General features: G+C 36.3%; 1 protein-coding gene across 1 annotated transcript; it reads left to right on the forward strand.

Moving 5' to 3' along the window:
* Window positions 1–594: 594 nt before the first annotated feature.
* Window positions 595–1,425, forward strand: LOC142554656 (uncharacterized). Its single transcript, XM_075665320.1, has one exon. It carries the CDS (start codon window positions 595–597, stop codon window positions 1,423–1,425), a length of 831 nt encoding a protein of 276 aa, XP_075521435.1.
* The last annotated feature ends 15,504 nt before the right edge of the window (window positions 1,426–16,929 follow it).

Genomic DNA, 16,929 nt, shown 5'->3' on the forward strand with positions numbered 1-16,929 from the left:
AACTAATAAATCAAATTTCGTTGCTAACGATTGAATAACTGGAAATAATAATTGCCAAATACAGTCTTCAAGTGGAACGGTACTCGTACTCACATACATTATACTATTACTTGACATCGTGCACTTGCGATTAATTTTTGAGCATGCAAAATCATATTTTTATTAAGGATTCCACAGTGCAAGTTTTGCTCGATCAAGTTTTTGGTGCCGTTGCCGGGGACTGTTAATCTACAATTTTATTTTCAATTATTCACTTTAGCATTCTCTATTTTCTTTGTTTCACACCTTCGATTTCTTCGCAAGTATCCCTCTTGTGCATGGCAAGGTCTCTAGAGTCTGAACTAGAGATATTCGATCCCGAGATTGAAAGAACCTTACGCAGGAGACGACAACAGCAGAGGCTTAAAGACATAATGAACAGGAACGAACGTGAGGAGGAGCATCACGAAGATCTAAGGGTCGAAGAGCCAAGGAGCATCACTTGATGGAGCACGTCCAAGCATAGTGCGACCAACTGTCAGGGAAAACCAGTTTGAGATCAAGCCTGCCATAATTCAAAAGATCCAGAACACTGTCCAATTCGGGGGGAATGGGATGGATGATCCGAACACTCACATCGCCGACTTCTTAGAAATTTGCGATACTTTTAAATTTAATGGAGTTTCAGATGATGCTGTTAGACTACGTTTATTTCCGTTCTCTTTGCGTGATAAAGCTAAATCTTGGTTGAATTGTTTACTTGTAGGATCAATCACAACTAGGGAAGACATGGCTAAGGAATTCCTCTTGAAATACTTTCCTCCATCGAAAACCATGAAGCTGCGAGCGGACATAACCACATTCTCTCAATTTGAGCAGGAGTCACTCTACGAGGCTTGGGAGCGCTACAGAGACTTATTGCAAAGATGCCCACATCATGAGTTACCTCTTAGGTTAGTTGTCCAAACTTTTTACTATGGTTTAATTTCATCTAACCGAAGCATGATAGATGCTGCGGCCTGCAAAAATCTGTTGAGGAAAACGACCGAAGAGGGGTATAAGTTACTAGAGGATATGGCTGCTAGCAGCTATCACCCTCAATCTGAGAGGAACACTCAGCGAAGGAATGCAGGAGTACACCAGGTAACTGATTTTTCAGTTGTCACTGCACAATTAGAAGCACTTAACGGGAAAATAGACAGCATGAACGTAAACGGAACAGAGAAGCGCCTGAAAGAGATATTTTGTGAAAAATGCGGAGGAGAACACTATGTTAAGGACTGTCAAGACAGTGGTCCTTTCTATGTGAATGAGGAGGCACCAGTGAATCAAGTGGGGATTCAAAACCATCCGAGGAATGATCCTTATTCAAATACATATAATCCTGGTTGGGGACAACACCCCAACTTCTCATGGCGTGGTCAAGGCAGTAAAACTCGACCATAAGGAGGACAGCAGTATAGTAAGCAACCGATGTATCGACATGAGCCTCGAGACGAGAAATCTAGTTTGGAGCAAATGATGTCTAAGTTCATTTCAACCACCGAGACTAGAATTCAAAACCAGGATGCATCAATAAAGGGCTTGGAGAATCAGATAGGTCAGTTGGCTAAAATGATCACGAGCAGGGAACCGGGCACCTTGCCAAGTAACACAGAGACCAATCCAAAAGACCAAGTGAAGGCCATTGAATTGAAGATTGGAAAAATTTTAGAGTCGAGAGAAAAATAAAAAAATCAAGTGCCTAATGAACAGATTGAGACATCTAAAGGTAAGTCTCCTAACTCTACACCAGCACCCACTACACAATCTAAAATTTTTATACCTCCTCCTTTCCCTGCAGCACTGAAAAAGCAAAACTTGACGCACAATTCGGTAAGTTTCTTGAGGTATTTAAAAAGTTTCATATCAATATTCCTTTTGCCGATGCTTTGATGCAAATGCCTAGTTATGCTAAATTTTTGAAAGACATATTAGCTAATAAGAGAAAGTTGGAGGATCACATGACGATGAACTTAACTGAAAATTGCTCTGCTTTGGTGCAAAACAAAATCCCACCAAAACTAAAAGACCCAGGTAGTTTTTCTATTCCTTGCATGATTGGTGATGTTGTTTTCCATAAAGCATTGTGTGATCTTGGAGCAAGTATTAATCTTATGCATTTATCTGTATTCAAGAAACTCGGTTTAGGAGAGCCTAAGCCAACCAGGATGTCTTTACAGCTAGCTGACAGATCTGTCAAGTATCCACGAGGAGTTATTGAGGATGTGCAAGTGAAAGTGGGCAAATTCATTTTTCCTGCAGATTTCGTGGTGCTCGACATGGAGGAGGATATGGAGATGCCTTTGATTTTGGGGAGACCGTTTCTTGCAACTGGCAAGGCTTTAATTGATGTGCTGGAAGGGAAGTTGAAATTGAGAGTGGGAAAAGAGGAGATTACTTTTAACGTTTTTAAGGCACTTAAGCACACACTGCATTCTTATAATTGTTATGGAATTGATGCTTTTGATTTTCTTGTGTCTAACTATGTGCAGGATGCTCTTAGGGACCCTTTGGAAGCCACTCTCACTACTGAATTAAGAGAAGACGAATTGGATGCAGAGAAAACCAAAATAGTGGCATACCTCAATGCCAACCAGCTATGTAAGAGGCCGATAAGGATGAGATTAGAGGACTTGGGGGATCGAAGAGACTTGATCCCTCAGAAGTCAAGCCTAGAGGAGCCACCAACTCTGGAGCTCAAGGCATTACCTCCACATTTAAAATACGTCTATCTAGGTGAGAATAATAAACTTCCTGTGATTCTTTCTTCTTATTTGACAGATGTGACGGAGGACAAACTGCTGAAAGTCTTGAAAGTGCACAAGAGTGCAGTTGCATGGAAAGTGGCAGATATCAAAGGGATCAATCCATCGGTCTGTATGCACAAGATATTAATGGAAGAAAAGTACTCACCCCGTGTGCAACCTCAGAGAAGATTGAATCCAAAGATGCAAGAGGTAGTAAATGCAGAAACTATCAAACTCCTTAATGCAGAATTTGAAGCTGGCGTCATTCCCCTGGAGGAGTACGGGCAGGATGATCATTGAGAGGGGAGTCACTTATGTTTTTTATTATTTTTATTTCTTGCATTTTGTTTAGATCATTTTATTTAGTTCTGTTTCTGTTGCATGCTTAGGTTATATTGCATCTATTTCTTTTTGCACTATCTGTCCCTTTTTCTATCGTCTGTTGCATTGGGGACACTGCTCGATTTTAGTATTGGTGGGTGGATGGGTGTTGTTTTGTGTGTTCATTTTTGCTGCTTTGTTGGTTTTATTTGTATGCATTTAGTTTTAGTCGTTTTGCATTAGTGTGTGTCAGCCGACAGTATTTGAAGTAGTACTTGTTAGCCAATGATGATTAAGAGGCGATGAGACACGCCCTTGTCTGTCTTGTAATCGCACTTCTTTAGCACCTACTGTGGTACAGACATGAAGTTTTATTTAAAATGTTGAACTCTCTTTGCACAAATGTTAGAACTAGAAGCGTGCATGATAAGATGGTGAAAATTTAAAACTAAAGTGGGGAACGAAGATGTTTGAAGGTGTAAATTGAACTTGAAGATATTCTCTTGAATCGAGGTATCTATCAGCAGCGTTAAAAAAAAAGAGAATGATGGAGATGTAAGGTGTGGGGGAGCCGAATAAAGGAATAAAATCCTATTCCTGGCTAAAGTTAGAGATGTAAGGTGTTGAAGAGCCGAATAAAGGAATGAAATCCTATTCCTGGCTTAAAATGTAAAACACATGGATTTGAATCTGAGATGAAAGGCTCTAATTTAGTCCTTGTATTACTGTATTCCAATTCAGTCCAAAAAATAAAAACTGCTACTGTTGATTATTGAGTGCAGAGGAATAAAGGAGAGTAAGATTTACACTAACAGACTGATTTAAATCTCTGACCATGGTTCAGAATGGATCTCTCTGTCATTTATGTTGCTAGGACTAACGACACACACATAAACGTTCAGGTTTTATTTGAAACAACGTCTAGGCCAAAAGAAAATGCGAAGAATTGTGCTTTTGCATTGATCGACAAGGGAATATGTTGAGTTTCTCTGTGGCTAGTTGATGAGTATGAATTCACTGTCGAGCTACTTTGTGTCATGTTCCATTTTGTCATCTCACCTATTTTGCTCGAGGGCGAGCGAAAAGGTTAGTATTGGGGGGTTGATATAGGTGGGTTTTACGTGTTTTTCTTATTATGTGATAGCTCATGATTGTGTTGCATTATCGTTTACAATGCATGCATTTTGTGTTATTTTGGCATATATTATGTTTTATCGTTACTCATGTGTCTCGTATGTAAAAATATAGGAGATTTGCGAATAAACCGAAGAAAATGCCACGATATGCGAAAGTCATCCGCCCGGGCGCACATTCATGTCCGCCCGGGCGCCTCCAAGGCATGAGAGAGGGAATTTTTGCGAAGGTCATCCGCCCGAGAGGAAACTTATGTCCGCCCGGGTGCGTCAAAGAAAAATAAAAATACAAGATTTGCGAAGGTCATTTGCCCGGGCGGAAACTTGTGTCCGCCCTGGCGCGTTTGTAATTTTGGGAAGATTTTTTGGAAGATTTCTTCCCTTAATTCTTAATGTGCATGATATGGAGGGGAGATTGCACGAAAAATTGGATCATTATTCAGCAGCCACCACAAGCCTTGGAGAGGAATTCGCGCTTGGATTGAAGATTTGACAATTTTCCAGGCATTGTCTTTGCGTTTTTCATCAAATCTAGTATTTCTACTCTAGTTTTTATCATTCAAACATTGTTTTGTTTATTTTAAATATGAATTCGAGTAGCTAATTTAAAATATTTTTTGGGATTTAAGGGCATCCTACCCCAAACTTTGATTTAATTAATTTATATTTCGATTGTTGCGTTATTCTTGAATGTGCTACTGTTTTCAGTGTGTTGTTAGAGCGTAGCTAACTTTAACAACGTTTTTATATTGCAAGTGAGTTCGAGAGAATAACTTATGATAGGAACGAGTAATATAATCCGTGGATCTACAATTTACATGGATATACAAAATTGGATACACGCCGATAGTCATAGTCCGATAGGGCAAAAACTAGGGGATTTCATAGATCGACACGCAATTCACTCTTGATAAATAATTAAAGACATTTAATTACATCATTGAGTAGAATTAGTTTGGCATAGCTCGAGAGAGTGTGTTCAATTGAATAGGAAATCCTGTCGGAAGCATACAGTCACTATCGAACGAATTAATTAATTAACGAGGGGTAGGTGAACCGAAATTCCCAACAAATTCATTTCTTATTGAATTTTAATCAACCATTTTAAATATTATATTTCATTATTTAATTATTGAATCTTTTTAGTTGCATGTTTATTCGAGCAGAGTAGTACTAAACCAATCAATCAAATTTCGTTGCTAAAGATTAAATAACTGGAAATAATAATTGTCAAATACAGTCTTCAGTGGAACGATACTCGTACTCACGTACATTATACTATTACTTGACATCGTGCACTTGCGATTAATTTTTGAGCATACAAAATCATATTTTTATTAAGGATTCCATAGTGTAAGTTTTGCTCGATCAGTTTGCCAAGCGACTGCAGAGAAAATCAGTTTTGAATAAATTCGTTGCTTTGGAAACCATAGTTCTGATAATTTTCAAAGCTGCAATAGTTGTTCAGGCACTGGAGTGGAAGACGTATTTCTTTGATCTGATGCGAGCCAAGAAGCTTGCTCAAATAGTAGCTCAGCTACGCAAGAATTATGATCCCTCCAGTCCAACTGTCTTCAATGACAAAGCAGTTTATGATCAGTTGGACACGAATCTTTTATCACTGCAGATGAAGATCAAAGATTCGTAAATGGGTCAAGAGCTAACTATTCCTACAACTTCCCAAAGTCCATCCTCAGAAGAGCAGGCTGAACCTTTATCTCAATAGCCAGAGCCGTCCCAAGAAGCAGTTGCTCAACCAACTGAACAAGAAATTGCTACTTCTTCAAAGGATGCTTAGCCGTTAACTTCTGTTCTTCAATCCTCTCCTAAAGGTTATCAACTCTACACTGAAATTGAGTTATCACTGGCCAATATTGACGAAGTTATAAAATCAGTTGCAGCTGATATCCAGTTGAGTGTTGAAGGACATAGCCTAACTGAACAACCAGCCTCAGAAGCTATTTTGCAAGTAATTGAAGAACCAGTTCAGTCGCCTGCCACGACTGAACATGTGATCCTAGCTGAAGTTGAAGTGGCTCAGTTGCACTTGATTCCAACTGAAGCAGTGCCAACTAAAGTATCAGCTGACCAACCAACTAAAGAACCTTCGAGCTCAACTACTGTTCCGACGACCACTCCTTCTCCAGAACTCGAACAAGAAGAAATTACAGAAACTGTTGTTGTTGAGACTGAATCAACTAATCAGGCCTTGGTGATTTTTAATGAAGAAAAAAATGAGCAAGAGCCAAAATTTTCTGAAGCTATGTGTCCTGATATACCAATGGCAACTAATTCAATGATAGAAGACATTCATTCCAACCTTCTCCATTTAGTCTCTTCTATTTCCGACATCAAGTCAACTCAATTGTTGCACACCTTAAAGATCGATTCTATGAAGGAGACCACAATGAAGAACTTGAAATAGGTCACAAAGGACCTCACTACTTCATTTTTCCAGCCAGATCAATTGAAGAAAGACCGAGTGACAGTTCAAGCACATTTCCACACTCAAGACATGTTCCAGAATCGCATTGAATTCTTGGAAATTGTAGTGACAAAGAGAATGGATTTGATGCAAGAACAAATAATGAATGCCATGTCAAATGTCACCTCGGAAGTTCACGCTTTATCCGGCAGAGTTGGTCAGTTTGACAAAAAGGGGGAAGAGGTAAAAGAAAATCAATAGCTATCCAAGAAAAGACCGATTCAACTGACTGATCAAGGACCAGCCGATAAACGAGCCTAGAATTGATTAAGTCCAGATCAGTTAGAAGATAGTCTTCATAATCAGTTGAGCAAATTTGGTAGATTTTGAAGATTTTAGTCAATAGAAGATTCTTTTATTCTTTCATTCTTTGTACGAATCTGTACATTGAAAGAGTCTTTAATAAAATATTATTTTATCTACAAAGAGTTCAGTTCAATCAGTTCATATATTCTAAGTTTTGTCAAACACCTAAAAGGGGGAAATTGTTGGAAACTTAATTTTGGAGTTTGACAAACTGAGCGTGAAAAGGATGAACAACTTATCAAGAAGATTATAACAAATCGTAAAGTGACAGTTGCCGGAACTGAAGATTAGTGCATATTTAAGGCAACTGAATCAAACTAACTGAATTACATAGTCAACTGGATGATCAGTTGGAAACTGATCAGTTGAACTATAATCAGTTGAGACCAATCAGTTAATCTTATTGGCTTTGTCAACTGATAAATCAATTTGACACGTCATCAGTTAAGGAACGTAGCTATCAACCGACAATTGTACAAGAGCATACTGCAGCGTATAGTTGGAACTCCGCATATCAGAAAAGCTACAGTGTACGATTGTCGGAATAATGTAGACGTGACTATACAACGGATATAAAGTTTCAAATAGATTTATTGTTACGTTGGAAGTAAGCTTATAAATAGACGAGAAGATCAGCTGATAAAGAACAATCGACAATTGAGATAAATCTGTAATCCAGAAATCAATCAATCAGTTTTCAAGCAAAAACTCAGTGTTCTAAGTCTCTCAAAAGCTCACTCTTAATATATATATTCATAGCATTCAAGGCTATACTTCGAGCTTAAATGCACAAAATTACTGTTGTAATATTCGATCTTGTAGAGTTCAGTTGTGCTGAATAGTTACGTATTAGTTGAGTACTGATAATAGTATTAAAACTAAGAGTTTCAGTTTTGGCATTGTTAATTCCAAAAACTGAAGTGGTTTTGTACAAATCATTGTATAGATCAAAGTCTTTTAGTTAATATCATATCTTCAAGATAGAAGGGTGATGTAGGATTGTTTGAAATATCCGAACATCCATAAATCTCGTGTCTCTTTATTTCAGTTTTTATTCTATCTGTCAGTCAGTTTATTTCTGCACTTTCATCAGTTAACTGATTGATATTGACAAGAAAGATTCTAGAATTCAGTTTCTCACCAAACAGATTCATTATTAGAAGAGTTTGGGAAAATTGTCAAGTATTTATTCAACCTCCCCCCCTCCCCTTCTAAACACTTTTTCACTCTCAACCGATCCTAACAGAATCATAGTAGGCTGGAGTTTGAGGTTTAAGGTCTGTTAGAATGTGTTTTAGGTATGGTAAAAGTTCCGGGACCTCGGTCCAAGTTTTAAAACGAATCGATTAAGTTTTGAAACGGGCTCGAGTTTATGTGTAAGAAAATACTTTTAAATATGTTTTGGGATGCTTTAAGGAGTTTGGAAAGCTTGGGGTCAGAATTTTGAGGTCCAGGAATAAAATGGTCATTTTGGGTTTCAGGGGAAAAATGGTCATTTTGCACCCGAGGTGAAATTTTAGTCCTGGCAGCGCCCTGAGCACATATTTGTCATGCTTTTAAATGTTTATGTATCATGCCTAAGATTTTTATGAAATTATGAAAAGTACGTTGCATGGTTGATTTTAAGAAAAATTTACGTATGTGCATGATTTTGATAAGTGATGAAAATGATTATGTTTTGAAGGATGAGAATTAGTTGTGACTAACGATGTATATGTAAATGCTTATGATGTATATGTTAATGCTAATGATGAGGCCTAGGCACAGTGGATGGGTAATATTGTCGTTGATGTCCGACAGCCGCCGAGTACCATGATTTTATGTATATGGATCCATCGTATAATGATAAAACGATAAAACTGATACGAAAGTCACAACTAGTGAATTGAATTCAATTAAAGTAAATGTATAAGGATATGATGATACGATGAGCTGTTTGGACATGTTATGATTTCATATGACACGTTTAGAATTACTCTTTTTAAATTCATAAAAGATAAGTTGATTATAGTATATTTTTCACTTCTGTGTACTATGCTTATGTACTTGTTATTCCGGTACCGGTGTGTTGAGTCTTTAGACTCACTACGTGTGAATAATGCAGGTGAGCATGCCGATGAGGGGACTAGAGGTGCCGAATTCTGAGTAGGCAGGACTGGATGTGCGCGCACGACCTGAGGACCAAATTCTTCCGCACATTAAGATTTTATGAGATTAGTGAGGACATGAATATTTTTACATTTGTTTGGACACGTTGATGATTACTAGGATTTTACACGATCGTGTTTACTCTTATTTATTTAGATGAGTTTGACCATTTTAAACTGCTATATTTTTAATTGTCAAATATTTACGATTATTTTTAAATGGTATATTTTTCTGTAGGGTTGCATGTATGTAAAACATTTAGATGTTTATTTATGAGAATGTGAGCTTTTAAAAAAAAAATAGCAGCATTTTAAATTACTAGATGTAACACATATTTTCGGGCTACAATATAAAGAATCGTTGAACGGGAAAAAGGCTACAATACTATATATAGAGAATACAAAAAAGAATTCAAAGTCAAGAAAGAGAGAAAAAGAGATACACTCGAAGCAAAGAATTCAAAAAAAAAAAATTCATACTCAAAGATTTCTGAGTACATTTCTCATATATCATATTCTACTCAACAGTTTTTTCTTCAGGATATTATCATATCTACAAAGATAATTCAAAGCTTGCAAAAAAAACTATTCGAACGTTTTCTACCAGATACAGTTCGAGAAGTTGCAAACACTTTGAATCTTAGAATTCATTCTTTGTTATATATGTAGTGCTTTGGTTGTTTGACTAAGGGTCTCAATTGTTGTAAAAAATATTAGGAGTTTCAATTTAGGCAGTGGATAAGACTTAAAATTGAAGCGGGACTTTACAAAGTATTTGTAAAATCAAAGTCTTCTAGTGAATTTCATCGTAAGTGGAAGAAGCGTAGAAAGATTTTACCTTCGAACTTCCATATATTATGTATCATTTACTCTACCGTACTTATTTATCTTGTTGACATTATATATTTGAATATATAATAATTAAAAGAATCATCGAACTTGAAATATATATAAATGGTAGTATTGACTCAACGTTTTTTTAATAATATTTTGGCTCAAATATTATTCTAACTATGGATATGTATTATATTATTGTTAAAAAGATATTAAAATTCTCTCAAAAAAGAAAAAAACTATTTAATTTTGTTGTGCCTTTAATTAAATACATACATTACAATGTATTTGATTTATTATTAATGTTAATCTTGATATATTAAATTTTAATAATTTATTTCCATTAAATGTTTACAATTTATATTTAATTCAGCTCACTCTGATATAAAATCATAGATTCATCCCTAGCTGTGACAACAATATTGAAGTTAATTTTTAATTTGCACGTGAAGCAATACTAATAATTTATTAATTTGGTTTTAAGATATTGACATAAGTTTTATTAAAGAGAAAAAGATCTCTCTGGAGTTGTCTCGTTTATTAAGAAATAACGTTTTTTTCCCCATGTGTTTATATAGTTTTTTAAAATTAATTTAACGGTAAATTACTCATAAATACCTAAAATCAAACCCAAATGTGCTTCCACTCCCTATGTCAGTATTAATATGTTTCAACTCCCTGATCTCTTTCATTATGTGTTTAAGGTCCCTATTTGGTAACAAGTTACAATTATGCCCTCGTTATTTTTCAAAAACCCTGAAATACCCTTATATGGGCATGTGTAAAAATTGAAAATCATTCCCTAGAAGCCCAAATGGATCGGCTCTCATTATCCTCAACCCTTAAACACTCCTCTTTTCCCATTGCCGATGAAAATCCAAGGAAAAAATTGTGGCCAAATCCTTTCAACGACTAAACAAGATTAAACTTTGCACCCAATTTTTCTTCGTTGTCTGCAATCTCTCGTCACTTTTGTCCTGTAATTTTCTGTATAATGGAAGTTGCTGGAGTTGGTTCATCATCGAATCTTGTGTTTCTTGGTACCTGCAAGTTCAATAACCAATTCTTTGTGATTTTGATTTTCAGTGGGTGTAGTTTGTTTGATATTTTTGCTAGTCTTGGGAAAAAAAACGAGGAGATTAATCCTCAATCTATTACTCTGCAATACCTAGCTCCCCAACATAAGATGTACATGACGTTGAACGATGATGATGATGTGCATAATATGATCCATCTTCATATGTGTATGAAGCTTACAGTGATTGAACTGTTGGCAGAGAAAAAAGAACAGATTGGAGGTTAAAAATCTGTGGAGAGGTAGTATCGTTATTTAGTTCTATTTTGTATGTTTTGTTATTTCGGTATGTTTTTTATGTTCGTATTGCTCTTTTTTAGTGATAATCCTGAAAGCTAAGAATACAGTGGTTTTGTGTTGTGTATTTGTTAGACTAATTCAAGAAGTAGTTTATTTTGTGTCATTATTTCCATTTGAGTAAGTATAATGATGTCAAAATTTTCAGTATCTATTGTAGTACTAATGTTTTCCATTAGAAAAATTAATTTGTACCTATTTATTACTGAATATATGGTTATGATATTGGTAAGGGTTGAGGAAGATGACACACATTCCAGTAGTGATATTGAGCTCGAAGATGCCCTCGTACAAAATTCTATTGACGCTTGGATTCATTGCATCCGAGGCGAGAGGCAAATATTCAAGGATGTTGCAGAATGTAGAACCTATATTAAAAAGTATTCGATTGCTACTAGACATTCATATTTATATAAAAAAATGACCGAGAAAATATTATCGCTATTTTTAGTGTAAAAAGTTGTAAATGGAGGATTTATGCTTCTCGACATAAAGAAGACAATCTATTTGGGATTAGAAAATGCAATTCACAATACTCGTGTGGAGAGGAAAATTTACATAGTAGAGGGCATCCTAGAGCTGATGCAGCTTGGGTTGCTATGTATTGTAGGATAAATTGAGGGAAGAGCCTTCTTATCGTCCTTGTTCAATGATGACGGATTTACATAGGGACTATGGAGTAGAGATAGGTTATCGCAAGGTGTGGAAGGGCAAGGAATTAGCGATGCATGATATTCGAGTTCAGAAAAGGGCTGCTACAATAGATTGAAATGGTATTGTCAAGCCGTTAGAGAAACAAATTGTTGAAAACTGAATTTCGGTTGTTTGACAAACTAAGTGCTTAAATAGATTGTATAAACTGATCAAAAAATTTGAGAGTAACTGAACAAATACTTGAATCTGAACCTACGCATTCAACTGACTGATCAGTTGGAAACTGATCAGTTGCTACATTTTGTTGTGAGCTTACCAGCAATTGCTTCAGCTGATTCCTCAGCAGAAGACGTCATCAATTAACAAAAAGGACGTCCAACCGACAATAGTACAAAGCAGACCACAACAGATAGTGGGAACACCGCAATTCAGTAGCAGTGTACGAATGTCAGTAGAATGTTGACATGGCAAACCAACAGACAAAAAGATTCAAATATTAAATGTTACCGTTGAAGAAAAGCCTATATATAGCAGAGAGGAGCAGCTGAAAAACAGAGATATATTGCATCAAAATTCTGAACATCTAAACTCGTCTATTCTCTGAAATATACGTTGTTACTCTGCTGAAAGAAAAGCTCACGCTTATCGCATATATTCGAAGCAATCAAGACTACACTTTCAAGCACATTGTTATCATTGTAAAACTCGATCTTGTAAGAGATCAGTTGTGCTAAATTCAGTTGTATATTGTGAAGCATTTTGTAAACTAAGAGTTTCAATTTAGGCAGTGGGTAAGTTCAAAATGAAGTGGGTCTGTACGAACATTTGTATCGATAAAAGTCTTTTAGTGAATATCATATCCTTGTGATAGAAGGGGTAACGTATGAGTATTTGAAATCTCCAAACATCCATAAAATCTCGTGTTTTTATCTCAATTTTATTCTATCTATTAGTCAGTTTTATTCCGCACTTTATTGTTAACAGATTGATATTGACTGACAAGATTCCGAGTATCAGTTTATCATTAAACTGAACTCAACTTTCGAAAAACTTACGTAAGTGGTGAGTGTTTATTCAACCCCCCCCCCCCCCCCCCCCTTCTATACACTCTTTTAACCTACTATTCGATCCTATCAAGTAGTATCATGGCAAGTTAAATCTTGTCCCAGAATATTCTCATCCACAAAACTGATAACCATGTCTTCTTTCAACAAAATCCCAATGTTTTCCAGATAAGATTTTGATGACTCGAAAATCAGAATATAAGCTCATCTAGCTGCACAGGACGATGATATGTGGTACGTCATTACTGATGGACCCATGAAGATTTTAAAAGCCAACACAGCTGTAGCCATAACTAATGGGGCACCACATCGTATAGAGAAGCCCAGAGAAGAATGGACAGCTGAAGATAAGAAAAAATCCAATCTAGACAACGTGGTGAAGGATATCTTATACAAAACGCTGGATAAAGTCACTTTCAGCAAAATCAAAATGTGCAAAACCGCTAAGGAAATTTGGGAAACACTGATCCAGCTTTGTGAAGGAAATGAGCAAACCAAAGAAAACAAGCTATAAGTTGCTGTTCAGAAATTCGACAACATCAAAATGAAGGTTGGTGAGTCCATACATGAATATGATGAAAGAGTTAGTGGCATTATCAATGAGCTAAATGCACTTGGAAAAGTGTATTCCAATAAATAAGTAGCACTGAAAGTTGTCAGGGGTCTTCCCAAAGAATGGGATGTCAAGACTATGGCAATGAGAGAGTCAAAAGATCTAAACAATGTCGAGGTTCATGACTTGTTCGCTGATCTGAAGGCCTATGAGTTTGAAATACAAACCAAAGAAGGAGAACCTTCTACACCAGCGGCAACAATTGCTTTAAGTGCTGTCAGACTGGAACCAACTAGTTCAGCAGACAAGTCTGCTGATCAGCTAAGCAATGATGCGATGTCATTGTTTGTCAGAAAGTTTGGAAAAATTATGAAAAGAAATCAAGGAAACCTCTAGAAACAATATCAGAAAAACTACTCCAAAGAAGAACCTTATACTTGCTACAACTGTGGCAAAACTTGTCACTTCATTGCTGACTGTCCCAAACCAAAGAAGGACAGTCGAGGCTCAGCTGAAAGAGGGAAGAAGCCCTATGAACATAAAAGAAGAACCAAGGATGACAAGAAGTCATTCAAAAAGAAACATGAGGTGCTTCTAGCTGAGGAGAGCAAATCTAAATGGGCAGAAACTGACGGTGAGGAGTCAGAGCCTGAAACCTCGTACAGCTCAAGTGATGATGATGAAGAAATTAAGAGCTTAATGGCAGATGATGCTGAACTGGAGTCAGCAAGTGAACAGGTATTTGACTTCAGCTCTACTAATTTTACCCGTGAGGAACTCATTACAACATTGCATGACATGGTAAATGAGTATCACAAACTTGCTCGATCATCCGAGAAGGTCAGCGCTGACCAAAATGATCCCCATGATAACAAAACTGAAACCGATGAGTCAGTTGAAGTGTTAAATCTAAAAAGGGAGATTGCAAAGCAAAAGGCTGAAATGATTGAGAACCAAGCTTTGATAAATCAGTTAAAAACTGAAATTTCAAAACATAGTGAACTAATTCAAGCTTGGAACAAGTCTTCAGTTACATTGACTAATATGCAGAATTCACAAAAATCAGTTGATGATAAAACTGGTTTAGGATTCAACAATCATATTGAAAATTCTGCAAGTGATACACAGCCAAGGTCGAATGAAAACAAAGGAAAGTACATTATCTTTGTAAAATCAACCATGGTAAATGAATTCTCAGAACCGAGTAAACCAACTGTTCAATCAACTGAAAGTAAGGACAAAGCCAAACGGTATGGAATTGGATATAGCTCTAAGAGTTCAACTGATTCAAGAAACTAGTCATCTTGCTCAAGGAATGGCTATTACAATTACTACAATTGTAAGCCAGTTCAGAAACGGTATCAAAAGAATAGTCAGTTGAAAAAGGGTATAAATCATACCGTTTTTTCCTCACACCACACACTTAATACCCAAAAAAAGAGAAAAATTACTTGGAACACAGCAACTGGAAAGTCAGTTAGACTGATCCATGTCTGGGTTCCCAAAGATCTAATCAGTCTAGGACCCAAATGAATATGGGTACCAAGGTTATATACTGTGTGTGATTTCAGGTGACAGGTACAAACAAGGAATCTACCTGGTATCTAGATAGTGGATGTTCACGGCATATGATAGGGAATGCAAATTTACTATCTCAACTTATCAAATACAATGGACCAAACATCAGTTTTGGAGACAATTCCAAAGGTAAAACCGTGGGTAAGGGTAACCTTATCCATGGTAACTTTACAATCAAAGATGTTTTACTAGTTGAAAATTTGAGGTATAACTTGATTAGCATCAGTCAGTTATGCGACAATAATTTCTCAGTTCAGTTCGACAAACACACTTGTTCAGTTAGAGACTCAACGAATGAAGTCACACTAACTGGCAATCGTTGTGTAAATACTTATAAAGTCAGTTGGACTGATCAACCTCATGCACCAGTTTGTTTCATTGCTTCAAAATCTTCTAAAAACTGGTTGTGACATAAGAGGTTGAACCATTTAAAATTTAAATCTATTGCCTATCTGAGTAACCATGATCTTGTAACTGGTTTGCCAAAAATAGATTTCTCAAAGGATAAAACTTGTTCAGCATGTCAGTTTGGTAAGCAAGTGAGATCTTCATTCAAAACAAAGGTTGTAAATCACCATCCCGATGCTTAGAACTGTTTTATATGGATCTTTTTGGTCCAATACCAGTCATGAGTTTAGGGGGAATGAAATACACATTAGTAGTTGTGGATGACTTTTCAAGATTTACTTGGGTTATTTTTCTCAAATCCAAAGACCAAACTGCTGCACAACTGATTAAACTCTTTAAAAGATTATTAAATGAAAAATCAGTTGGCGTTGATCAAATAAGGTCTGATCGAGGGACTGAAATTCATCAATCAAAATCTTTCACAATTCTTACAAAATGCTAGAATCAAGCATGAGCTCTCCGCAGCAAAATGGTGTAGCTGAGAGAAGAAATCAGACCCTTAAAGAAGCAGTTAGAACAATGCTTGCTGATTCTGGTATTTCTCAAAGGTTTTGGGCAGAAGCAGTAAACACTGCATGTTATACTCAGAACAGATCAATGATTAATAAGAATCATGTGAAAACACCATATGAGATCTGGCATGGACGAAAAAGTGTGGTTTTCTACTTCAAAATATTCGGCTGCAGATGTTTTATTCTCGATAATTGCAAAAATCAGTTAAAAGCTTTTGATGCTAAATCTGCAGAAGGAATATTTCTTGGATATTCATCAGTTAGTAAAGCGTATAGAGTTTTTAATAAAAATTCTTTATATGTTGAAGAATCAATACATGTTGTGTTTGATGAATCTGTGCTAACTGATACAGATATCAGTTTGGAGGATGATAATGAAGAAGAGAATCATATCATCGAAACATCCTTCAAACACCTGAATCAAAAGTACTGGATCAATCAGGTGAACATGAAGCTAATCCTAATAATCAGTTGGTGGAGCATGTAGATAATATTCAGTTACCAACTGATCCAGCTCCAACTTAAACTGAAGAAAGAATTCAGTTGCCAACTGAAGCAGTTGCTGATTTGAACGCAATAAATATGGAACACAGATGGAAGAAATCACATCCTCCAGAATTAGTCATAGTAATCCATCTGATCCGGTAAGAACTAGAAACCAAATGCTTAATTTATTTATTCATTCAGCCTTTGTTTCACAATTGGAACTGAATAAAACTTATTAAGCTCTTGCTGATCCTAACTGGATAAAAGCAATGCAAGAAGAGCTCAATAAGTTCACCCATAACAATGTC

The sequence above is a fragment of the Primulina tabacum genome, chromosome 8 (genome assembly GCF_025594145.1).
Source record: "Primulina tabacum isolate GXHZ01 chromosome 8, ASM2559414v2, whole genome shotgun sequence".
NCBI classification, from domain to species: Eukaryota; Viridiplantae; Streptophyta; class Magnoliopsida; order Lamiales; family Gesneriaceae; genus Primulina; species Primulina tabacum.

Coding starts and splice junctions, on each gene's coding strand:
- LOC142554656 (XM_075665320.1), top strand. CDS start 595: ATGGATGATCCGAACACTCACATCGCCGACTTCTTAGAAATTTGCGAT.